This window comes from Cupressus sempervirens, chromosome 9 (genome assembly GCF_028749045.1).
Source record: "Cupressus sempervirens isolate cs-2001-9-10 chromosome 9, ASM2874904v1, whole genome shotgun sequence".
NCBI classification, from domain to species: domain Eukaryota; kingdom Viridiplantae; phylum Streptophyta; class Pinopsida; order Cupressales; family Cupressaceae; genus Cupressus; species Cupressus sempervirens.
The window spans coordinates 507,544,806-507,572,172 of NC_143126.1; the positions used below are offsets into that span (position 1 = coordinate 507,544,806).

The window sequence follows — 27,367 nt, forward strand, 5'->3', positions numbered from 1 at the left end:
ACATTTGATTTTCTTATGTAATGTTTTGTAATGTAAAATCACATGTTATTTATTTCCATCAATGTCAAAGGAGGATATTGTTAGCCCCAACTAATGATACAACTACGAATGCTATGAATGTATGTAAAAGAGTCATATCAATTCTTATGTTGTGATTGATATCAAATCTTAGTTGATTGGACATTATGCTATCTCAGTAGAGTGCTATATCAATTTGATTGATGAAGAGGATTTTAAGAAAGTAAATTGAGGATAGAGTTGATATTTATGGTATCCAATGGGCACTTGAATGAGTTGGACAATGATAATGTAATGTTGGTTAGATTGTTTTACAATAATGTAATATTGTATTGTAATGTGTTATACAAGCTACATCGAGTGAGTTTATTATTGACCGAGTGATATATTACTTGAGTAAAATGATATGTTCACCAAGTAACTATAAGAAGAACAAGTTTGTAAAAAAATGGAATCTGAAGTCAATGTTTGGTGGAATAAAGAATGCTCAAGATGTTCAAAAGCGTGAGTCAAAATTTGTTACAAGATCTACAACTAGAAAAATATAATGAAGATTTGATGATGGAGATTGAAGAAGGATAAGGATGAGCACAAATTTATATGAAAGTTTTATTTTATAAGTGAATAAATGCAATGAACCTAAGATCAACGATTGTGATTAAGCGGCAAGAATTGGAAGAATCTGGAAGCACAAGGAATACTATTTAAGTAGTAGTTGAACAAGTTTTTTAGTCATTGATTTTGTTGATGGAGTGGTTAAGCATACAAAAGTGTGAAGTTGTTGAAGGAAAGAAAAAGCTAGGTGAACCAAGTAGAGAAAATAGGAGATCAAGGAGAGTAAAGTGAAAGAGTGAAGATATGAATCAACTAGTAAGAGGTCAAACATAAAAGATTAGAAATAGAGTGTACAGAAAGGAGATCTGATTAAGCAATGTAGTGTTAAACCTAATAGATCAATTTATATTGTTACATTCTAATCATTGTAGCCAAAGAATCTCATTAATTGAGTGGACCCAAGAAGTCTATGAAATCCTATATGGTAACATCGATCAATGATATTTGTAAGTCCTTTAAAGAAAGCCACTCTTTAGATGGGATCAAGGAACTTGATGAGGTCTAGATGATCTTTTGGTGTAAATCCTCTAACAAGGTCACATTAAAAATGTGTATGTAAACGTATAACAAGGTTGGCTCCTAGCATAGCTCACTTTAGAAGAGTGAAAATTTTGGGTTGCCAGTCCTAGGTGGTTTTTCCCTTTACAGGTTTTCCACGTTAAAAATCTTGGTGTCAAATGTGTGATTGTTGTTATGTTGCAAGTTGATTTTCATGCTATTTACTTTTTACTACAACTCAATTAAAACTAGGTTTTATTACTGACATTTGATAATAATAGTAACAATGAATGAACACATCAGAGTAATTTGATTAGAAGTGTTAATTGTGAAGTTAAATGAGATCGTTGAGTGACAATTGCTTATGATGTTTATGAAGTTTTTTTGGTACTGAAGTGTTTGAAGGGACTATAGGATCACTAAACATAACTAATTCACCACCCTCTCTTAGTTATCTAACAAAAGATGCAATTTTGTTTGCAATAATAAAACAATAAATACCAAAGGATTGGAAGATAAGAAAGAGGAAGTACAATCCAAGGGAATTTGATTCTTTTGTCCTTGGGAGTATGATAAAGGAGAACCCATGGGACAAAGGTTCTAAGGAGTATTTTTACTTTATTTTTAATTTTATAAGGTCTATTAGACCATTTATGTGTTAAATGGAATCAACTTAAGTCATTTTGTGAGGCTAATAAGCCAATTTTACATTGTAAAGTCAATTAGGTCCTATTGTTCAACAATGATCAAAGTAGGTTGATTTATGTAAAAGGATTAAACTAATCATATTTGATATGTATTATAGTCATGTATCATGTTTAATGTCGTATTGTCAAGATAAATGAAAATTTGTCAATATGTAATCAAATATTATCATAAAAAGTTGAAAATATATAAATTTGTTGTAGGAAGGAAGGTGAATGGTCACTAGGGGTAGATAAAAAGTTAAAGAACTTGGAAAGGCATTAAAAATATCATGTATTTGTCATGATTTACATGAAGAAATTATTGGAGAAGCTTTAAAGGGAATAGAAATGAAAATAAGTTTTTTTTTTGTAAGTTTTGAAGCTAATTTTATGTGTTATTTTCTTTTTTCCATAAATTCAATTTTTTTTTATTGGTACAAACTCATATGAAAAGATATAGACTTGGAACTTATATTTTTGGAAATTGAGTTAGTTTCAATTTGGTTGCAGTGTGGTTTAATTCCATCATAATTTGAATAAGTTATGGCTCTTTTAGTATAAACTACTCTAAATCTATTTTTTGTGTTATCAGTTTTGGAAAAAGTGCAAAACTTGAATTCTAATCATTAGATAGGATTGTAGCTTTGGAAAAATGTGGTTAGCTCATTCCTTGTCACCCTCATTCAAGGAAGTTTTTATGTCTACAGATTTCTAGAATTTATGAGTGGTTCTTTAAAGAGTTTGGATTATGTGCTAGTTGGTAATTTGGTAAGAAGTTTCCAAAATGTGCAAAATTCTATTTGATTTTGTCAATCCTTAAGTCACTTGCATCACATGTCACATTGAGATGCTATACCTAGTTAACCTTAGCAAAAATGACCATTTTATTAGAAAAGTTTGAAACCACTTATGTAATATAGAGCATGATTGGACCTACCAAACTCTAAGAAATTACAATTTTTGGCTAGAGAATGATCACATCAAAAGTTGTCATGACAACTTTTGAGCAACTTTGTAACTTTGCCTTCTACCCATTCTAGGACCTTGACCACTTGACATATGACGTAAACATTATTAAAATGTCTCAATAGGCAAGGCCTAAGTGCCATCTCAAACATTTAAGCCCTTTGACCTCAATACAATAAAATCTCTAAAAGGTCCTAAATGTGAATTCAATGCCAAATTTGGCTTACAAACTTGTTTTCATGTTACAACTTAGACCCAAATGGCATATAAAACCTTATTGCAATTCTATACATGTATTGTGATCTCCCATGCATGAACTTTTCATCATGATTTGTGAGTTCTCTTGCACCATCATGTCTGAATTCTTAATAACTTTAGCTTGCATATGATGAGATTTAAAGAAAAATAAAACTTTTTTTTTGCATCATATGACAGAAAGATAATTGAAAACCTTGTGCTTTTTCCAAATATTAAACATTCATTAATCTAAAAATATTTGATAAGGAATTTTGAAGATTCTAAAGCAAAAAAAGATTACAATATTCCTAAGCCTTCTATAGACATTGCCTTCGTCGTTTCCTTATTGGGATAAATTGGTGAGGCTTTTAACAAGACTAGGTGGATGCATACATTATCTTCATTGTCCTCCATCGATTTCTTTCCCCTTGTCACTATCATCAAGATAATGAATAAAAGTTTTATAGAACAAGAAGTTAATTTGTCACCAACAATTACCTCATTGAAGGATTTAGGTCTTGGGAGCACCACCTCTTCTCTAGCTTGACTACCCTTGCTAGGGTCATCTAGTAGATGGGACAACCCTTCCATTATTATGCATAGAGCAACAAATCCAAGTACAAAGATAAAAAGTCAAAAGTCCAAGAAAATCCTCAATAACTATGAAAAGTATGAATGATTATCATTGACATGTTAATTTTTTCGTGTCCAATTTGAATGTCACTTGCATTTGTAGGTAAAAAGTATATCAATGATTGATGAACGCAAAAATATACACTTCGATGATATTTTTGTTCTTGTCATGAAGTGTTCAAACATCCATTAAGTTAATGTTGACATTCAAATCATTGTCTTAGTGGGCTCATGTGCTTTTGTAGTCACACATTTGGATTATTTTCATAAGTTCAATATATTTATTAGATTTTATATTGAAATAGTTGTATTTCTTACATTGTTGCTCTTGTCATCAATATTCAAACCTTGGTTGAGTTATTGTGACTATAGATTTTGTGCCCTCGTTGATCCAGTGTACCCATGGATTTGAACCTTTGCATTGGAAGTTGTTGACATTAAAACCATTGTCTTCTTGTTTGAGACTCATTTTGTTTGTGTGATCATGGATAATTGTGCTCGGGAGTTAAATTAGTCAAGTTAATATAGTATATTCATACCAAAGATGAGATCCCCATTTGTTCAAACTATGCAAATTAATACAATATGTTAATACAAAATATGAGAGCCCCATTTGTCCAAATTTTGCAAGTTAATATGACATGTTTATACAAAGACGAGATCCACATTTGTTCAAATTATGTAAGTTAATACGATATGTTCATACACAAGATGAGATCCCCATTTCTTCTAATTAAGCAAGTTAATACAATATGTTCATACAAAACATGTGATCTCTATTTGTTCATTTTTAGCAAGTTAATATGATATGTTCATACAAAAGATGACGCCCCTATTTGTTTGAATTTTGCAAGTCAATATGATATGATCATACAAAAGATGAGACCTCTGTTTGTTCAAATTATTTTAGTTAATATGACATACTAAAGACGAGATCCCTGTTTATTCCAATTAGCCAAGTTAATACAACATGTTCATACAAAAAGTGAGATCCCATGTATTCGAAGTTAGCAAATTAATATGATATATCCATACAAAAGATGCCATCACCATGTACTCTAAATTTTACAAATTAATATGATATGTTCATACAAAAGATGACACCCCCATTTGTTTGAATTTTACAAGTCAATATGATACTATCATACAAAAGATGAGATCTTCGTTTGTTCAAATTATTTTAATTAATATGACATACATACATACATACATACTAAAGACAAGATCCCCATTTGTTCTAATTAATACAACATGTTCATACAAAAAGTGAGATCCCTACATATTTGAAGTTAGCAAATTAATATGATATGCCCATACAAAAGATGTCATCACCATGTACTCTAAATTTTACAAATTCATATGATATGTTCATACAAAAAGAATGACATTTCCATTTGAATAACATTTTCATTTAAAATATTCAATTAAAATATTGGCATAAGAATTATAAAACTTGCTTACTTTTAAAGAAAATTCAAGATGTATAGCTTTTCTTTCAAATTTTTTTATTATAAATTATTATTATTATCAAGAAAACAATTCTATCATCTCCCGAAGCTTGTCACAAGTATCTAAACAAATGTCAAAAAGCTGAAGTAAAACTGTGAATGTGATTTCCTCAAGGATGTACCAAAACCTAAATCTTGGTTGTAATAAAGCTGGGAGTCTCTTTCCCCATTAGGTAGTTGTTGGGTCTCTTGACTGGTAGGTACTCATCTGCCTTGAAGGGAGGGCAAGTGAAGTCAAGTAAACAAAATTGAAGGCTGGTTAAGTGAAGAAAAGAAGAGAAGAGAAAAGGGATATGAAGGGAAAGGGCCTGGAAATAACTCCAGCAGTAACGTGTGTATGGATTCCTCGTCCTCATCCAGCCACCAGATGGTATTATAATTACCCACCTCCAAACAGCACAGATTTTCACTCTCTTCCTTCCTCTTCCTCTTCTTCACAACCAGCAGCTCAAATTCCAAAGGCGGCGTCGTCATCTCCATCTTCATCTTCAGCTTCACCATCTTCATATTCACCTTCAGCATGTCTTCCATATCTCTATGAATGCCCACCTCGCTCCCGGCGCCGTTCTGTCATAGAATCCTGGTTAGTACTTAAACTCTTTTAAATGGGTATGTTGTTCTGGTTTTTTTTCTCTGTTTGATTGTTTGCCAAAAAAAATTGCTGTGAAATTTTTTCAATCTAACATCAAATTAAGTTCCATGATTTCTTTGAAAAACACGAGGTTTTTTACAGTGGTATACTGAATTTATGGGGGCAAATGTGTAAAAGACAGCGTATTTTTTTTTTGTTATGCATTTGGGTTCAGAATTTATCTTTAGTTTACTTAATTAAAAATATCTCGATTATAAAATTTTATTGAAATATGTAAATCTGTCAATGGGTCTTTGGTCTAGTGTTGAACTTAATGGTTCGAAATGAACCCACTACAAATAAGGTCTTGTTGAGTGTGTGATTCCAACATCACGAGGGATGAGGCCGGGTGGACGGGTGAATTTTGGTAGAATGGATACCCCTCAGCCCTTGACAGTGTGTGTTTTTTAAAATGACTTTACGTTTACAAATAGAATTGCAACCAAAGAGGACCTAATCTTAGAAGAAACTTTGTGAATAAGCTTGCTTGAGCACCACCTAGATGTCTTTTAGGTCTTCTATTTTTTTCTTACAAGAGACATGCTATGATGAACCACTACTCACCAAACATGAATGATTAAAAATAATAATTTGAAACTTGACTTCTATTATAGAGGGAGAGGGGGATGTTTTATGTACCTAATTTACTAGTTACAGTTTTCAAGTTCTTTATTGATCTATTTGTGCACCACTACCCGATCTTGTACACAACTACTAGGACCTTTGTCTATAAGATACCAGTCGATTCTTATTGGTATTTTTGGTAAGTAGGTTCTTGCAGCGCTTTGAAATAATCATTTTTTGATGCATGACTTTTTGACAACATCTAAACAACAAACTAGAAAACAAATCTTACCAAGAAGAACATTTCAATTTTTTTCAAATTTCTCTCTCTTTCCTTGCTTAACAAAATCTAGAGTGAGCACCATTGACTTTTTATTTTTCTTACACGGATTTTGCTAACCTCATATAGGCCCTGTTGCCACCATAAAGCATATATGGAAATAATAACACTCATTAGTATAATAGTTATGCGATGCTTTGAAATATATTTTAAAAAATGTGTAAAAAATATTTAAAACATAAACAAAAGATTTTAAGAAACAAATAAGATAAAAAAAATTTAATTAATAAATGATGGTTTCTTGAATAGACTTGATTTGGACTCTTTAAGAACAGTTCAACTTCACAGTAAACCAACTTATAACTTATTGACATATTTTAAAAAATTGATTAAGTGCTATATATGAAAATATAATAGTATATTAATTCTTAATATTTTTAATGAAAATGGTATTTTTAATATTTATTTCATTTTATCAATCTATAAACTAAAATTTCAAAATCAATATGGTTTAGATAACTTATAATATTTTTAAATTATAATAAAAATCTATTTATTTATTATTGTCTAGAGTGACACTTTATTATAATATATAAATTTGATTAGAAATAAATCTTTGTAAGATTTTTATTAAATGTTTATTTTTAGTAATTTTTAAATGGATAAAAAAAATTATTAAAATTTTAATTAATATTGAAAAATTTATGTATTAAGGCAAAAAAGTTAGTTTCAGTTAAGTTCAATGTCTAGTGTTAGAATAAACGTTATTTTGGTCATAGTTTTCGATTAAAAGTACAAATTAAAACTAAATTTGATGAGATCTATAGGTTATCCAACTAATTGAGGTAGTTTCTTTATTCATTTGTCAAGAATTCTCTCTCCTGGCATGTTATATGCATGATAACATATCTAAAAATAAAATAAGAATTGGAAGCAAAGATCTAAGGTTGTGTGGCTTGAAAATGGTGATCATAATATAAAGTTTTTTCATCTTTCCCCTCTTAGACATCCACCTCTTTCAATGGGATGGTACTTCATAAGGAAGAAGATATTGTCTATCCCCTCAAACTTCTTTTCAAAGCATCAAATGAGGTATTAGTCTTTGGATTGTACCTCTCAAGGTAAATTCCTCAAGGTCGTACCTAAATTGATTGCTAATAATATGAATAGAGGTCTCGGTAGAATTCCTTCTGATGGTAAAATCCACAAGGTTATTTTTTGATTTCAAGGAAATAAGGCCCCAAGGCCCAATGATTTTCATATATTTTTATTTGAAACCCTTTTAGGATATCATTTCCAAGGATATGTCAAATATGGCTAAAGAATTCTTTAGAATGGGATTTTATTGAACTGTTTGACTACTACCTTCACTATTCTCATCACCAAAAGCTTGGTGCTTGATCATTTGGAATTTTTCATCCTATCAACATCTATAATTCTTTCTATAAGATCTTTTCCAAGATTCTAGTGTGTATACTCAAGGAGTTTATGCCTTATATTATATATAAACATCAAAATGTTTTTTCCTAGAAGATGAATTCTTGACTGTATCCCAATGGTGCATGAAAACATCCATTCTCCAATGGCAAACAAAGAACTTCTCACTAAACTTGGATCTAGTTAATTGGTAGTTCCTTCTTAGGGCCCTCTCAACCTTTGAAATTTTGGTAAGGTATTGTACTACACCTAAATTTTCTATCATCATCAATGGATTACCTACTAGCTTCTTTCTCAATTATTTTGGTTTGAGGTAAGAAAACTTGTTTCCCTCTTTTCTCTTTATTATTGAGGTGGAAGTTTCTAGTAGAATTATTAAGAAACTCATTAGGGATGGTTCTCTCAATAGATTATCTCCGTATTTAGGGAGGGTATGTTTGCATAAGTAGCTCATGGATGATATGATTATTATGGGTGAATATTTAGTTAAGGAAGATAAGTGGTTCAAACATATCTTGGAGTGATAAAGCTACTTCATGAAAATAAATGAGCCTCCCTAAAATTGATATCTTATTCCTCAATACTTTGGATTGAATGTGTTGGATAAATCAATCTCCCATCATTTACAATCAACTTAAATCCTTCACAAGGGAGAAAAATAGTTCACCAAAAGTAGTTGATTATATTGAGATGTTTTACAGTGTATAATATCCTTACTTAAAAAGGAAACAACAAAAATGGGTAGATGCAACTACCCAAACTAAGCATATACCTAGGTTACCCCCAAGTGCAACTTAAGGAAGAATATTATGAGAAATTGGCAAAATGAAAGATGGGTCTCGACTACTAGCTCACGTTAGTTACCCATGTACAATGAAAATACGGTGCAATGAATATCTCATAAGGGCCAAACTAAAGAAACAAAAAAAATGTAGAAACAATCACACCCACCAAAGACTATATACATCATGTATATATAATCAAATAAACATTGGAAAAAAGAAAGAAAGGAGACAACATGACCCACTCAATAAATAATTACTGGAACAAATGATGAGTGATTGGAGGAAAAATATAGTCCACCTCCTACAAACTACATTTCTTCTCTTGGGGAGAAGATGAACCAAGTACAAATATAGAAATGGCTCCCATTTTTTACACAAATTTCTAGGAAGTGAAATCCAAATGTAGGATAATAATGTCTCTAGAACCTTCTCATGTGTTGTTGAGTCCTTGTAAGATGATTCCACAAACCAATGAGGTACATACCCTATCATAAGAGAAGGTGACAATCAAAGAACCACTATAGATTAATCTTGAACAAGCTCCAAAGAAAAAGATGAAGTGACAATTGTTGCATCCCATAAAATAATAAAATTTAACCCTCAAAAGTGTTGTCAATTTCTAAAACATGAGATTCCAAAAAAAGAATCATTGTATAGAAAATAGGAATCCCATGACAATTGCATGTGCCCAATAGAAAGAATTTTAATCAAACTTTAGATAACTCTCTCTCTCTCTCTCTCTCTCTCTCTCTCTCTCTCTCTCTCTCTCTCTCTCTCTCTCTCTCTCTGAGTATGCTTGTAGATTCATATTTTGACAAAGTAGAGGATAAATGTAGCATTGTAAATTGTAACCTCACACAATTTACACCACTTTCGGAGCCATTTCCTTAGTTTTTTGTGTCCTAGATTATGTACAAGCTCATTTATGGATGAAAGACTAAAAATAGTTTTAATGACCGAATGGTTATTAGAATTGCTATCATGTACTAAAAAGATTTAACCTCTAGGAATATTGGCCTAATTTTCTAGGTTAGTGATGCCTAGGGAACCTTATATAAGAGAATTCTTCTAATTGATTTACATCATCTATCTACATTTAGGAAGCACTCCACAAATAAGCACTCAAGGAACAAGTTTCAACAACCTTTACACACTATTTTGTGATTGATTTCCTTTACGTCTTATCAATTCATGTTAGTGCACCAACAATGTATAGGATTCAAATACTAAAAACCCATATCTAACCTATGCTATATGACAACATGATTTCATTTTAATTTCAAGGTTAATTTTAAAACTAGGGTTTTACCTAGACAAACCCCTATCAACCACAAATTTTCCCTTTTATGTGTAAAGGTGGAAAGATCTGAAGACTTAGGTTTGGGATGAAACAAAGAAAAAAAAACACTGTATACATTAGATTCTTGTAATTTTCTAAAAGAAGGTTCAATGTCACTCCAAGAGACTAGTCCAATACATTTTTGCCATTTCTTTAGAGAAGGTTCTAAGAATTATACTAATTCTAGAGAGAATAGTTTCATCTACATCCAAGATTCTTGGATCTATGTCGCCTCGAGCAAAGTTGACCTCCTAATTTTAGCTCAAAGTTTAGACACAAGTTCCTTTTATTCTCTTCTTTTGTGACTGTTGTTTACATATCAGCTCTATAATAATTTCGTGAATGTCAATACACCTCATTTTCTTACCTTTGGCCCTAGATCTAGCATTCCACCACATACTTTGCTGTATCATTTTCAATTCAAATAAGGAGTGTTGAGTTCACTTTGTATCCTACGAGTCAAGTGGATCCACTCTTCTTTAATATAATTGAAGTGAAAGTTGGCCTAGTTTCCTTTCTTGCATGTATAGGCTAGTGAACCTAATTTCCCTACATTATACACCCCAAGGATGAAATCCAAAACTCACTTTTCTATTTGACTTGCTAAAGAAAAAAATTGATGCAACAATGAAAATGCCACCAATATTCCTTTAGATCTTTGTGCTCTAGTTTTTATGAAATGAAAAACACCTTTGACTTTCATAATCCTTTAGGTACGAAACAACTAAAAAAGCCACGAAGCTTACCAAAATGTTTGTAAAAGCCCAAATTTGTATAGGATATGCCATGTAAATCTTAGAACATTTTTTTCTCCAAATATTTTTTTAATCTTCAACTCATATGAAAATGTGAGAGAATAGCATATTGGATTTTTAGATAACCTATAGAGAGCTCATTAACCCCCCTAGTCTCTAAAATAAGGAAATAAAATATATTGTTGCACTAGTACAACTAAAATACCATGTTAGAACTAAAAGATGTATAACCTAAAATACATATTGAAAATGAATAGAAATAAATTTGTAATTATAAATGATAGAACATCAAAATTATGTAACATAGAGTTACTCTTGAAAAGTGAAATACAAATGTTGCAACAAAGCCCTAAAATAGTCACCATAACCTAAAATATGTACTTGTGCAATTTTCATTTAAATTGTTGACACCTTTTACTCATTGAAACTAATATTCACATTATTCACCATAGTAAAACTTAATTATAAGTAGAGGAATAACATACAAGTATGACAACTAAATAACCAACTATGAAATGAGAACCTACACTAATTTTTTTAATCATATAAAGCAATTGTAAATATATAGTTACATATAGGAAACCATGAAAAGAGCATGATATAATTTTGTAAATCTATTCTAAACTTGAAATGTATTTCCTAAGTTAAACAAGAGCTCTTGGTGAGTTGGAGTCCTTGCCTTTTGAAGAAATGATAGCAATGATGAAGTTGAAAAGTATCATAAGTTAAATTAAACCTGAAATGTAATCTTGAGAATATAAAACAAAAACTATATTATATGGAAGAGAGTAAGTAGAAGGTATATCCTGGAAACATTAATGCCAGATTGAATGACAAAGAGATCAGTGAGATTAAAATTGTTGAAACATGTAGTGGGAACTTAAGTGTTGTGAAAACAAGATTAAACTAAAATTTTATAGCTATATAAAAATATTCAAAAATCAATTGATTGTATAAAAATATAAACATAAAGATATATTGTATTTTATCATTTTAATTTGTGACATTAAATGTTGAATAATATAGAGTAATTAACATCTTACTGTTAAAATGAAAAAGAAGAAAATATCATTAAAAATTAAAATATAAATATGTAAATGTAAAAGTAAAAACTAAATCTATTTAAGAAAGAAAATTTATATAGTCAATATTAATTCATCTTTAAATTAACTTGAAATGAGAAAATAAATTTACACAAGCATATTTAGATTTATCTTAAAATAAATAAATCTATCTTAAAAAATTAAACTTACATAATTAATATTATAAATTAATTTTTAATTATTATAAATCTATCTCAAAAGACAAGTATACATAATCAATATTGTATAAAATATATTGGTCAGGAGTCTGATTTTGTTAGACAGTTGTCATGTATATGTCCTTATATGAATTTGGTGTCACAATTTTACAATATAAATAGTGGTTTATATGTATTTACTTCCTCTTGCACAAATGAGTGTCTAGTGATTTTTCTTGAAAATGATATTACACAGCTTTCACTATACATGTCAACAAATTCAGCATATTTAACAAAAAAAAAGAACTTACCTGCCAAACTTCCTGACAACAATAATTTACTTCTTCTTGCACAAATGAGCATCTAGTGATTTTTCCTGAAAATGATATTACACAGCTTTCACTATACGTGTCAACAAATTCAACATATTTAACAAAAAAAAGAACTTGCCTGTCAAACTTCCTGGCAACAATAACATTTGAAAAACATTTATTTCACTCTTATATTATCATTGGTCATTTTGCCACTTTTTTTATTCCAGAAAATATGATTTTTCCTTAGGAAATTGGTCTAGGCCAATTAGAATTAAGAAATTATTAGGGTGTAAATAAATTAAACTAGTAGTCGCAAGTTTTTGTGTTTGCAACAATAAGTCGATAATTGTTTACTAGTATTTTTTAAACTATAATTTAATGTGCATAAATTAAATTAAATTTTAATTTAAGTAAAATTGAATTCAACTTTAAAAAATAGTTTTTAATAAACTAATTTTTTTTAAAAAATTATTTATAATATTATTTATTAATAAATTATCATCTAAAAAATATTCCCATAAAAATATCATCATGAAAAATTAATAGAAAAATAACATAAAAAATAACACCTATCAAGCTAAGAGCAAAATACAAATTAAAATAATTATAAAACTAAAAACTAAACTAATTAAAGTCTACCATCTTAAATATATGAATAAAATAATCATTAAAAAAAATCTTCATACAAAAATCTATTATGAAAAATCATATATATATATATATATATATATATATATATATATATATATATATATATATATTATTGCCTATTTCTTTTGTAACCATGGGGTTTAAGGCACTCATTCAAAACCTATTTTGGTTACAGAAGTGTACTATGTTATCTGTGAGGCCACCTTGGTCACCTAATTTTGGTTGGTGTCCCACAAATATCCTATTGACTAAACCAAAAAATAATATTTTAAAATAAAACATTAAACTAATTTTAAAAATAATTTAAAAATTAAAACTTTAATCACACAAATATCCTATTAGCTAAAGCAAAATCAATATTTAAAGTGAAAAATCAATATTTAAAGCAAAAATCAATATTTAAAGTGAAAAATCAATATTTAATTTTTTAAAAATTAAAAATTAAAAGTTCAATCACACAAATATCCTATTCACTAAACTAAAAATCAATATTTAAAGTGAAAAACTAAATTTAATAAAAATCAAAAGCTAAATAAAGAAGAAAAGAAATCACTTAAAGTGAAGATAACAACTAATTAATTTTCCAAATAAATAAGAAAAAAATAAGTGTATAAAATGGAGATAAATTAAAATTCATAAATTAAATAAAATCTTATGTGAATAAATTAAATTATAAATATTTTCTAATTAAAATAAAATAAAGTTTTAAGACAAGAGCCTACAACACAATAGTAAATTGTGAGCCTCTTATCTGGGAGGTCTTGGGTTTGAATCTACTTAAGCTTAATAAATAAATATAATAATTAATCACAACACATAATAGCTTCGGCATCTTACCGATCAAATAATAATATATAACTAATTAAGTTACGCAAGAGCCTACAATACAATTGTAACTTGTGAGCCTCTCATGTGAGAGGTCTTGGGTTTGAATTTGCTTAACAAATAAAAATAATTAATTACAATAAGTAACAATAATTAATCTAGGCTTCGATCTTTTACCAATAAAAAAATAACTAATTAAGTTAAATAAATAAATAAAAATAAGAGTTAATAGTAAATATAATAGCTAATTAAGATAAATAAATAGAAATATTTAAATAATGTATCACATATTTTATTATTTTATAGTTATAATTTTAAATTAAATAAATAAGAAAAATAAAAAGTTAATTGTAGATAACAACTAATTAAATTAAATAAATAGAAAAAAATAATAGTTAAAAGTGGAGTGGGATGAAAACCATTCAGAAAATAGTTAACAACAAGGGTTGATAATTTTCTGATCAAAAAAATTATTTTACACATACAAAGTTCCCACACATAGCCTACAAAAATTTATATATTCAAAACATTAGGTTGAAGTATATTTCTTTCATAGAAAAAATTTATTTGTGATCATAGTAGGGGAGAGGGGAGGGAGGTAAGGAACATTAGCTCCTTGCCTTATAGAAGTCATGGACTAATAAAAGATAGACCTCAAACTTGAATTTCAATTATTTATTGCAATGGGTATTATTTATTAGAGAGTATTATAATATAAACTATTTAGATTTATGAGACAACCAAACAAGTCTTATTAAGCTCACAATTTACTGTTGTCTTGCAGGTTCTTGTCTCAAATTAGTCATATTTAATTACTATTAATTATGATAGTTTATTTTTCTATTAAATTAGAAAAAATGAATTTAAAATATATCTAAAAGATAAAATTCATCCACATACAAGAATATTGTTTATGATATTTATATATAATATTAAGGAGAAAAAATATTATAAATTATATTGCACATGATTCTAAGCATATATTTTTATTATCAAACATATTAATCCTTTGTAAACACTTAATTAGATATAATGTAACAAACTCAACAATATTTAGTTATAATCAAAATAATTTTACATAAAAATATTTAATAAATTATTTAAAAGTAATTTAAACAAATAAATCTATAAAAATTCAAATAAAATTTGAAAATTGTGATGATGGCTTATGGAATTAAATAATAATAATTACCATAATCATTAGAATATGACAAATTAATTACTTTTTGTGATATATTGAAAGTTATTTAAAATATATGATAATAAAAAATTAAAGTGTGCTATTATAATGAAAAAAAATGTATATGCTTAAGAAATTGATTTGCACCATTCAAATTACATAGCTTACAAATACATTTACTCAAAAGATCAAAATAAGATGATGATTTTCATGATTGTTTTAGAGTATGACAAATATTTTATGGTTGCATGTTGTTTTTTAATTGATTAGTTGAAATGGGTGCTTAATAATATTTTAATAATATTATTAGTAATTTGTGTTAAAAAGAATGATATAATTTTTTATTATGCTAATTGATATGTATTTGTATAATAAATATCACATTAAGATAGAAAATGTGCATGCTTCTTATTGGGGAAAAATGTGCTGATAATTTTTTTTTATTAGTAGAAAAAATATTACATCTTTTATGACGAGCCTTGTCAATTGTCTTTATACCTGAAGATCTCCTTAATCCTTCCTTGAGAAAGTTTGATACAAAATGACCTCTGTAAATGCATGGTTTTGAGGGAAATTTTGGATGTTGCCCCAAGTGAAGTTGACATCCCAATTTTGGTTGACCTCCTAATTTTGGCTCAAATTTTAGACACAAGTTTCTCTTAGCCTCTTCTTTCTAGGTTTGTGACTATTCTTTACATACCAATCCTGTAATTTTTCATGTATGTCAATAACCCTCATTTTCTTAACTTTGGCCCTATTTTTAGCATTCCACCCACACACAATGCAATATCATTTTCAACTCAAATAAGGAGTGTAAAGTTTGCTTTGTCTCTAGTTCCTACCATCCAAGTGGATCCACTCTTTTTTAATATAATTAAAGTGGGAGTTGGTATAGTTTCCTAGTTTACATGTATAATCTAGTGAACCTTATCTCCCTACATTACACACCCTAAGGACAAAATCCAAAAATCAATTTGCTATTTGACTTGCTAAAGACAAAAATGATGCAACTATTAAAGTGCCTCCAAAATTAATCTCAATTTTTGTGCTCTAATTTTTGTGAAATGAAAAATAAATCTTGAGCCTTTTGGATATGAACAAAACTTTCCCTCAATCTTTTTTTGTTCTTCAACTCAGATGAAAATGTGACAAATTAACATATTGAATTTGTAGATGACCGGTAGAAAACTCATTAGCCTCCTTAGTTTCTCAAATAAGGAACCAAAATATATTCTTGCACTAGAACAACTCAAATGTCATGTTAGAATTTGAAAAGATGCATAACCTAAAGTTTATAGTACACATGAATAGAAATAAATTTGTGATTGTAAATGATACAAATTCTAAAGTACTTAGCATAGAGTTAGTCTCCAAGAGACAATAAAATTGTGGACACTTTTTACTCATTGACACTAATATTCACATTATTAGGCACAAACAAGTTTAATTATAAGTATAGAGAAAGCATGTGAGTATGACATATAAACAAGTGCCACATAGTGGTGTGTATTTGCCTTTATAGTTAATTGTATTTGTATTGACCCTATTGAATATTAATAATATTTTTAATAAATTTAATATAACATGGTTCAAATGTTATACTAATAAATAATTATATTATTGTGGGCATCTAAAAAATACACCATTATTCATAAATTGAATGTGTGGTTGAAAAATTATTGTGGAAAGTTATAATTAATAAATTGTTAGTATAATAATAAATATATAAATAAAAGAGCTTAAAAATTTAAAGTTTGTTTTATGTATTCACAATATAACTAAATATTATGTAAACCATATAATATATCTCACTTTTCAATCGTATGGGATCATAAAAATAAATTAATTGAAAATCTAATTGAACAAGTTTTTAAATTCCTTTAATCAATATATGTTACAAAAGCATATTATTATTTTTAAAATTTGATATTATTTTTGGTTGGAACCAATATATTGACATGTAGTGTATTTTTGTAATTGTTTTCACCTTAATATTCACCTTTTCAACCATTCATATAATTTTCATTAAGGATATAATGTGTTTATAAAATACATAAAAAGCATAATTACTTAAAAATAATCATCTTATAAAATGTGTTTAAGCAATATAACCTAGAAATAAGAAAATAACTGCCTAGTTTAGCACAAATCTAGCCAAAAATTTTGGAATATGGCAAACCCTTCAAAAAAATAGCTTTGGAGAGAGTGAATGAAATAGTATATTGCCTACGAAAAATACAAGTGCCACATATTGGCATGTATTTGTCGTAAGTTATAGTTTAATTAGGTAGAGTAGTAAAGTTGAAAATTTGATAATATTTAATGAAGTAGAAATCAACAATTTAGTAGTAAATTTAATATTCTAATTTTAAAAAAATTTAAGTAGCAAAGCAGAGTAGAGTAGTAAGTACTTAATTAAACTACTAAGTTATAATATAGTTTAATTAGGTAGAACTTAATAAAGTTAATAGTTTAATTTTTTTATTTAGAAAGATAAAAAAATTATATTCTATTTTAAAAATGTATACATTTGAGAAATAAATTATTATTTTTTGATTAAAAAAATCTAATTAATCATATATATGTCATCCTACTATTTTAATTAACTAAATTGTATCTTAGAATATTAATATTTTATTTAAATATATAAAAATATTATATAGAATATTACTCATTAAAAATATAATCATGAGGGATACCACATTAAAAATATATTATTCATATGATATTTTGTGCTAAACAAAATATTTAAAATTGAAATACGTATATTTTCACGAAGTTAAATGATAATGTTTAATCTAATAACAAATATTTTTACCTTTTCATTTATTTATGTATATAGTAGTTGGTTTTTGATAAAATCTAACCTCTAAAAATTGAGTAATGCTTCCTCAAAATCCGCTCCTATAACACCTGGTTGCCCAAATTTTAGTCTATATCTTTGCTTTAGGGTTTTTGAGTCAAGTCAAAAATTAAAGTCTTGAGTTTGAGTCTAGATTTGCCTTAGAATGGTCTTTCTTCTCATCTCCCTTTGAGTTAACCTAATGCGAGAAATCATATGAGCAATACATTATTTCTTAGCTAGGTGGTTAGGTTTTGGGAGGGTTTGTTATGCATTTCCTAATGAGAAGAAGGTCTAAATATCTCTAATGATTCATATTTTTTGTTCCTAATCATGTTGAATACAAGATTCATGTTGAGAAGCAATTCTTTATGAAAACATTTCTTCATCTCTGAAAGTTTCTAACTCCACGGTCAAAGATCTATATCTAAAGAAGGATACATTTTCACAAATATATACAAAACAAATGCAAAACAGAACACTAAAGACTGAAGTTGAAGATTGATATACAGATCATGAGAATAGTTCAGAATCAAGATAAGTTAGATTCAATTCAAAATGGACATTCAAAATGCATAAATTGTGAAGGAAACACGTCAAAGGTGATACAAATTATTTGAAAATAAAATTGATGGTTAATATTTGATCTGCACATATACGTGACAAAGTTGAAAAGTTAATTGAACAAAAGAATGCATGTTATTGGCTAGTTGAAAAGTCAGATGCTTACTTGTCATAGTGGGTCCCATTCAAATATTAAACGAAAGTTAGATGCCTTCGGTCATTAGATCAAAGAAGATCTACGGAGGTCGTAATGTCACTATATAAAGATGCTCATTTGTTAATTTATGTGACAAAGCAACATAAAGACACATGTTTGGTGGGCCATTACATTTCACAAAGTGCAGTCAGAGTCTAGTCACGAGGTGCCAATGAGGCAAAATAGTCTGATGTAATACAATGAAATTTTGTCATTTGCCTACCACGGTGTATCTAGCTAGAAAGAGGGACCTGCACTGTGAAACAAAGAAACCTAAAATTATTTTGTTATCACCATTAGATCAGAAAGAGGTCCACATATATCACTATTTCGCTATGTGAAGTTGCCCAATTGTTACTCTATGCGGCATAGTGACGAGAAGACATGTGTATATGGAGGGACTTGCGGAGGAAGTTATAAAGGAAGTCATAACATTTTAATCTTGACTATTGATTTCAAATCAATGATGTGAATTCAAAAATGCAGTGACCATTGGAATATGAAATATATGGATTTGGCATGAAAAGACAGAAAATGAAGAAGAAATGATTTTCTGTAGGATTTTTTGAGATTGCATGAAGTTGAATAGTCATGGTGTGTTTTTAGGAATATCATGGATTCAAAATCATTAATATAAGAGATAGCACATGCTCATATCATGATACAGATTGGATATTTCCATATATTATTCTCTATTATATGACTGTTGCTTTGCCAAAATTTAGAAATGATAACAACAAACTATAAATGTAATCTCTTTTGAGATAACAAAGGTCGGAAAACTTAAGAGGGAACAATTCTATAATTCCTTTTACATTATTTTCTTTTCATGTTTTGTAGTCCATGCATTAGATAGCTTTGCACTTAGAGTTGAAAGACAATTGTGAATGAGCTTGTAAATAATCAGATGGATTCTACTTCGTTTTGATATTTGTAGTACAATAACTCCATTTGTTGCTTCATGTATGGTTTTGTTTCTTCTCTTGATAGTTTCATACATCTTAGATATTTCATTGAGGATTAAAGGATAATGTATATGAATCTATTGGATACTTGTTGAATTCCATTCCAATCAAGGCTCATAGCCAAAGCAATTCCACTTGCCCTCATATGTATAATCCTTTCTTTCCTACTACTTCATTTAGATGAGTAATTTGCATTTAGAATAGAATTAGAAGTCAAAAAATATCAAGATAATCTACTGCAATCATTCCATTGAGTGTGATATGTTATTCATATGCATCTTGCCTGAGTTGTTTGTGCCTACAAACAACTTGGTTATCCTTCACTTCTCTCAGGTTAAGAGTTTATAATATCAAGAATTTATGATCACATAAAGACATATTCATTGCATATTATTGCAGGAATCATAGGGAGTCGTACCTAATCAATTCATAGGGGAGTGATGGGATACGTACACTGACCCATTTATTGGTAAACATCATTTTGTTTTCTCCAAAGATTGGGTATCAAAGAGTCAAAATTATCAAATCTAATAGGAGAACAAACTGTTAACCAACTTACAAACAACTTGGTTATCCTTTATTGCTCTTAGGTTAAGAGCTTATAATATCAAGAATTTCTAATCACATAAAGACATATTCATTGCATATTATTGAAAGAATCATAGGGAGTTGTACCTAATCAATTCAGAGGGCAGTGATAGGATACATACATTGACCCATTTTTTGGTAAACATCCTTTTGTTTTCTCCAAACATTGGGTATCAAAGAGTCAAGATTATCAAATCTAATAGGAGAACAAACTGTTAACCAACACACCTAAAATATATGAGCCAATAAAGTTCAAGTAAAATAATTTTACAAATTTAAGAAATTAAAAATCTCAGAAATAAACATTACAAAAATTACAAGTTAAAATTAAATAAAAAATACATACTCTAATTGGTCGAGATAGAAAAGATTAATCAATAGTTAAGTGCAAGTGATTACAATAGTATATTGCCTACGAAAAATACAATAACCAACTAGAAAATGAGAACCTACACTAGTAATTTTTACATAAAGTGATTATTTATAAATATAGAGTTACATGTAGGGAACCATAGAAAGAGGGTGCTATTATTTCATCAATCTATTTCAAACTTAGTTATATTTCTTAAGTTAAATAAAAAAGATCTTCAACTTGATATTCAATAATTGTAATGGGTATTATTTATTAGAGAGGATTACACTATAAACCATTTTGATTTATGATACAACCAATCAAATCTTATTGAGCTTAAAATAAATTATTTATTTATATTAAAAAAAATTGCATTGCTTTTAATATTGTAATATTATCAAATTGGTCGAAAGATTTCTAAAATAGATACAGAAAATTCAAAATGACTCTGCTACGAAAAGCAAAAAAAAGTAGGCAACATTCTTTTCGAAAACCAAATATGCTTGTTTTCTCCCTCTGCCTACAATGAACTACTTTGACATCCTTTATTAACTCTCCTCGAAAGACTTAGCACCTAAGCACCATATTGGTCACACCCTTGATACAAAAAATAGAAAAACTTTACCTCCTCCAATACTGGTTTTCAAAACTAATCACCTTGAGCCTTAGGAACAAATGTTTTCCTACTAGAAGAAATCTATATTTCTTGAAGAACAAAGATGGGTTGATAAGTATGTACACAATCTGATCTCGAGACTCGATAAGGAAAATTTATCTTTTGATACCAACCAACACAAGCTCTCATTTGTGTCACTTGTCAAATTTCATGTAGCATCCAAGATAAAGAAGCCATCAAAGGGAAAGCCTAGCACTTCACGAATTTGAAAAAATAGAGGAAGCATGGGTTCATGTGCAAAATGGTAAAAAGCTTCAAAAACCAAGTAAACTGAAACCCAAGATTTGACTCATATTTCTGATAGATTTAGTAATGAAAAGCATTTTAGCAAGCAAACCAATATTTTTGCATGTACCTAATATGTTATTAACTTGGCTCTTCCATGTTATCAAAAGCTTTTATCTATTCTTTGTTAGTTTAGTTAGCTTTGGACAATTGTTTGTCCATTTGTTATTATTTAGCAAGTAATTGTTTTTCTAACTAATTGGTTAGGTTAGAGACAAATATTTGTTAAATAATTGACCACTTTTGGAAACATCTAGAAACCAACTTGGTTAGAGTTGTTAAGTTGTTTTAATCTTGACCGTTGATTGAGAATCAATCTCGACCGTTGATTTCCTGACAAGAGTAGTATAAAAGGAGGTCAGGACGGCATTTGGAAGAACAAAAACGAAATTTTGAGAAACATTTGCAGTGTTAGCAAATGAGTTAGTAAGTTTGTAGTGTTAGTAAACAATCTTGCAGTGTTAGCAAGGGTGCAGTGTTAGTGTGGGAATAATAGTTGGGAATATCAATAGGAGAAATTAGGAGGTTTTCGAAGTTCTACTAGTGAGAGGCAAGGAATTTTGTATCTCTTGATTTGCTGAAGTTTAATATAATTCCTCATCTATAGAACTGGTTTTCCCTTAGGGGTTTTTGCATAGACAATTTGTCCAAAATTATTGTGTTCATTGTGTTGCGCATTTCCTTTAGTATTTTATAAGTGAAGTTGTAGTTGTGTTATTTTTCAATATTAGTTGGGAATTTTTTTCAGTAGTTTAATAATTGTTTACGATAGGAGATTAATAATCAGTGACTGCAATAGTTAATTTTTCACATGGTATCAGAGCATTGTTAAGGGTAGAAGAGTTTTGCCCTAAGAAAGAAATTTTGATCTCTTTAGATTTATTATTGCTTTAATCCCTTGAGATGGCTTTAGCTAGTTTGAGAGATCAAGATAGATTGGATGATGCCTCAAATTTTTATGTCTGGAAGGCCAAAATTTCTTTATTTTTGGAAGAGAATGGTATCAAGGATCATGCTACCATTGTTGTACCTATACCAACAGATGCAACATAGCTTGCAACACATAAGAAGGATGATGCCAAGGTGAGGAGGATTATCCTTGATGGTGTCAAGGATCATATTGTTCCACATATCACAGAGCAAGATACAGTGAAGAAGATGTGGGACGCCATTCTAAATCTATACCAGAATGCTACCACCAATAGAAAGTTGATTCTCAGAGAGAAGCTAAAGAATACCCAGATGAACTAGGGAGAAGATGTCACAAGTTACCTCACCAGGCTCAGACTTGTCAAGGACGAGTTAGCAGCTATTGGAGATAGTCCTAGTGATGACGAGCTAGTGAGATTAGCCCTAAATGGGTTTACTAAACAATGGAGTTTCTTTGTTCAAATTGTCAGTGGATGAGATACTTTACCGAGTTGGGATTGACTACAGACTAATTTCACTCAGGAGGAGTTTAGACTAAGTCTTTTCATTGGCACCAACAAGAGTCAGAAAAATTAGGTGCAATAAGAGAACGTTGCCCTAGTGGGTAAAGGGAAGCAAAGAAGGGATCTAGCAAAGGATCGAATTCACAAAGTGAGAAGAAGAAGAAGGACCTTTCTAAGGTCAAGTGCTTTGGATGTCACAAGTTTGGCCACTATGTCAGTGATTACCTAGAGAGGAAGAAGGGTAAGAAGTAGGTGGTAGCTTCAGCAAGTGCGGAAGAACTATCCAGTAGAATGGAAGATGAGTTTGCACTCATAGCTTGTATGATTAGCTCAACCTCATAGTGTGTTTGGTATATAGATAGTGGGGCATCATTTCATATGACAGGAGTTAGAGAGTACTTCTCTAGTTACAAGGAGGAGGACACTAACATCCATATTTCTATGAGAAACTTCTCCAAACTCAACCTAATTGGGAAAGGGACTGTTTAGTTTCAGAGGGAGAATGGAAAGATAATCCCACTTCATGATGTGTTGCATGTGCCAGGCTTAGGTATGAATTTTATTTCTGTATCAGTTCTTTAGGATAGGGGCTATAATGTACTCTTTAGAGGGACAAATGTGTTAATTAAGCACAAGGATTGGAAATCACCCATAACTATTGGAGTTAAGAGTGGTCGCCTTTATAGATTGCAGTTTGATACTCCTAAGGCACTCATGAGTAGCAGTAATCCTAGAGATCTTGGAGAGCTATGGCATAGCAGGATGGGCCATATTCATCATGGAGCACTTAGATTGCTTTGTGAGATGATAACCGGTGTTCTAGAGGTGAGCACAGAGCATGATGATGTATGTAAGGGATGTGTATTGGGGAAGTTCGCAAAAGCATATTTTCCAACGAGTGACACCAGATCTAAGGGTGTTCTTGATCTAGTACATTCAAATGTTTGTGGATCGATGTCGAAAAAATCTCTTAGAGGATATGAGTACTATGTTACAATTATTGATGATTTCTCTAGAAAGACCTAGATATACTTCTCGAAGACTAAGGATGAGGTCTTCAGTCGATTCCAAGAGTTCAAGGCTCTTGTGGAGAATTTGATAAGAAAGAAGATAAAGGTTCTTTAGTCAAACAATGGAGGTGAGTACAAAGGAAATCTCTTCTAAGAGTTTTGTACCAGAGAAGGAATCAAGAGAGAATGGATTGTTCCTTACAATCCACAACAGAATGGAGTTGTTGAGAGGAAGAACTATTCTATTTTAGAGGCAGTAAGAGCTATGCTACATGACCAGGACATTCCCCATTACTTATGGGCAAAGGTGTGTAATATAGTAGTCTACATCCAGAATAGAGTTCCACACAAGGTGCTAGGGAAGATGACACCAGAGGAAGATTTCATAGGGAAGAAGCTAGATGTTGGTCACTTCAGGATATTCGGGAGTTTGGCATATTTTCATATTCCTAGAGATACACATACAAAGTTAGATCAAACTGCAGAGTGGGGGTACTTTGTTGGGTATAGTGAGACCTCAAAGGCATATAGGATTTTCATTCTGAGGACTAAAATAATTATTGTCAGACATGATGTCAAGTTCATGGAGGACAAGCCATTTAGAAGATCCAAAGATTTTCCAGCAAATGATTAGAGTGAGCAGCCAACAGAAGCTCCAAGACTGAGTCAAGGGCAACAGAGCTCAAGTACAATTACCAGTACAAGTGTCGACTCAGGTAGTGAAGATTCATAGAGTATGGAGCAATAGGTGCAACAAGAAATGCATCTAGAGGACTTAGAGGTTGACATTTCATCCTCTACAGTTGGCAGCAGGAACCATGAGGTTCTAGATACACAAAGGGATACTCAGGAGTTTGTGGGAGCTCCTAGGAAGAGTACTAGATAGTAGAGACAACCAGCCAAGTTCAATGACTATGTGGCATTAGTTAGTCAGTTGGTAGATAGTGAGCCTTCTAGCTATCAAGAGGCTGCAGAGCATCAGGTATGGCAAGATGCTATGGTTGAGGAGTATTCCTCAATAATGCAGAATGATGTGTGGGAGGTAGTTCCTAGACCAATAGATAAAGCAGTTGTTGGATCTGTAGGGCCCATTTGTCGTTGCACCAAAAGCCATGACTGTTAGTGAACATGGAACACCACATAATTAACCACCTGTGGGTAGGGGAGCACATCACATCACCCAAAAATATCCCCCTCGACGTGCATACCAGGTGCTTACGCGGGTCGGGAAGGCACCGGGGAGATTTGAACCCATGACCAAGCCAAAACCAGGCTCTGATACCAATTGTATGGCCCATTTGCCGTTGCACCAAAAGCCATGACTGTTAGTGAACATGGAACACCACATAATTAAACACCTGTGGGTAGGGGAGTGCATCACATCACCCAACAGGATCACATTGGATCTATAAGATAAAGCATAATGCAAATGGTAGCATTGAGAAATACAAGGTGTGGTTCGTGGCAAAGGGGTTCTCTCAGAAGGAGCGAATAGACTATGAGGAGACATTTGCTCCAGTTGCCAGGTATACTTCTATACAAGTTGTAATCTCACTTGCAACATGGATGGGATGGCAGATCCATCAAATGGATGTCAAGACAACATTCCTTAATGGTAAGTTGAAGGAGGAGGTATACATAGAACAACCAGAAGGCTTTGTAGCACACAGCAAAGAGACCCATGTGTGCAGATTGAAGAAAACATTGTACAGACTCAAGCAGGCTCCTAGAGCGTGGTATGAGTGCATTGATACATACTTGCAAAAAATGGGCTTTGTGAAGAGTGAAGCAGATGCTAACCTCTACTACTTGATGGTTGGGGGTGAGACTCTCATTCTTTTTCTTTATGTGGATGACCTATTTCTTACAGGTTCACTAGGGCTTATAGTGGACTGTAAGAGGAACCTTGCAAAAGAGTTCGAGATGAAGGATTTGTGACTTATGCACTACTTTCTAGGCATGGAAGTGTGGCAGATAGATGGGGAGATTTTTCTTGGTCAAGGGAAATACTGCATTGAAATATTGAAGAAATTCAGGATGGAGGATTGCAAAGCCATGTCTACACCCTTAATCACAAATTGGAGGAAGGTAGATACATCCAGGGAGAAGGATGTAGATCCCACTTTATATAGATAGTTGATTGGTTCCCTTATGTATTTGGTCAACACTAGGCTAGATATAGCATTTGTAGTTAACTCTCTTAGTCAGTTCATGGTTGAACCAAAGAGAATGCATTGGATAGTAGCCAAGCATGTATTGTGTTACTTGTGTGGTACAGTTGAGTATGGGATCAAATATGTATGAGGTAAAGGTATCAGGTTGATAGGCTATACTAATGCAAATTGGGTAGGAAGTACAACGGACAAAAGAGCACTTCAGGGTGTTGTTTCAGCTTGGGATCAAGAGTTTTTTCTTGGTTCAACAGGAAGAAGTCTGTGGCTTTGAGTTCAGCAAAAGTAGAATACATAGCAGCTAGCATGGTGACATGTGAAGCTATATGGCTTCGGAAGTTATTAGTAGTTTTATTTGGTCAGAAGGTTGAGACTACTATGATACATTGTGATAATCAGAGTTGCATTAAGTTGTCGAAGAATCCAATGTTTCATGATAGGTCTAAACATATAGATATCAGATATCACTTCATCAAAGATTTTGTACAATGGGGAGTTGTCTAGCTACAATTCATACCTACAAAGGAGCAAGTAGAAAACATTCTGACTAAGGCATTGGGGAAGGCAAAATTTATCTTCTTCAAAGATAAGTTAGGTGTCATGAAAAACAACTTCCTCGCTAAGAGGGAGCGTTAGTTTAGTTAGCTTTGGATAGTTGTTCGTCCATTTGTTATTATTTAGCAAGTAATTGCTTTTCTAACTAATTGGTTAGGTTAGATACAAATATTTGTTAAATAATTGACCACTTTTGGAAACAACTAGAAACCAACTTGGTTAGGGTTGTTAAGTTGTTTTAATCTTGATCGTCGATTGAGAGTCAATCTCAGCCGTTGGTTTCCCAACAGGAGTAGTATAAAAGGAGGTCAGGGGGGCATTTGGAAGAACAAGAAAGAAGTTTTGAGAAACATTTGCAGTGTTAGCAAATTACTTTGTAAGTTTGCAATGTTAGCAAACAGTCTTGCAATGTTAGCAAGGGCACAATGTTAGCGTGGGAATAACAGTTGAGAATATTAGTGGGAGAAATTAGGAGGCTATCAGAGTTATACCCATGAGAGGCAAGGAATTTTGTATCTCTTGATTTGCTAAAGTTTAATATAGTTCCTCATCTGTAGAACTGGTTTTC

The 27,367-nt window shown here is 30.7% G+C and overlaps 1 protein-coding gene across 2 annotated transcripts in view; it reads left to right on the forward strand.

Annotated features, from left to right (window-relative positions):
* The first annotated feature begins 5,363 nt into the window (after window positions 1–5,363).
* The window catches only part of LOC149539568 (uncharacterized), a 36,620-nt gene continuing 14,616 nt past the window's right edge, over window positions 5,364–27,367 (forward strand). Inside the window, exon 1 of one of the 2 annotated variants that reach the window (XM_089800804.1) lies at window positions 5,364–5,744. In XM_089800804.1, coding sequence (XP_089656930.1) covers window positions 5,455–5,744 — 290 coding nt within the window. In that variant the 5' untranslated portion in view covers window positions 5,364–5,454. The remainder of the gene's footprint in view (window positions 5,745–27,367) is intronic. The other variant, XM_089800805.1, reaches the window with a different exon arrangement.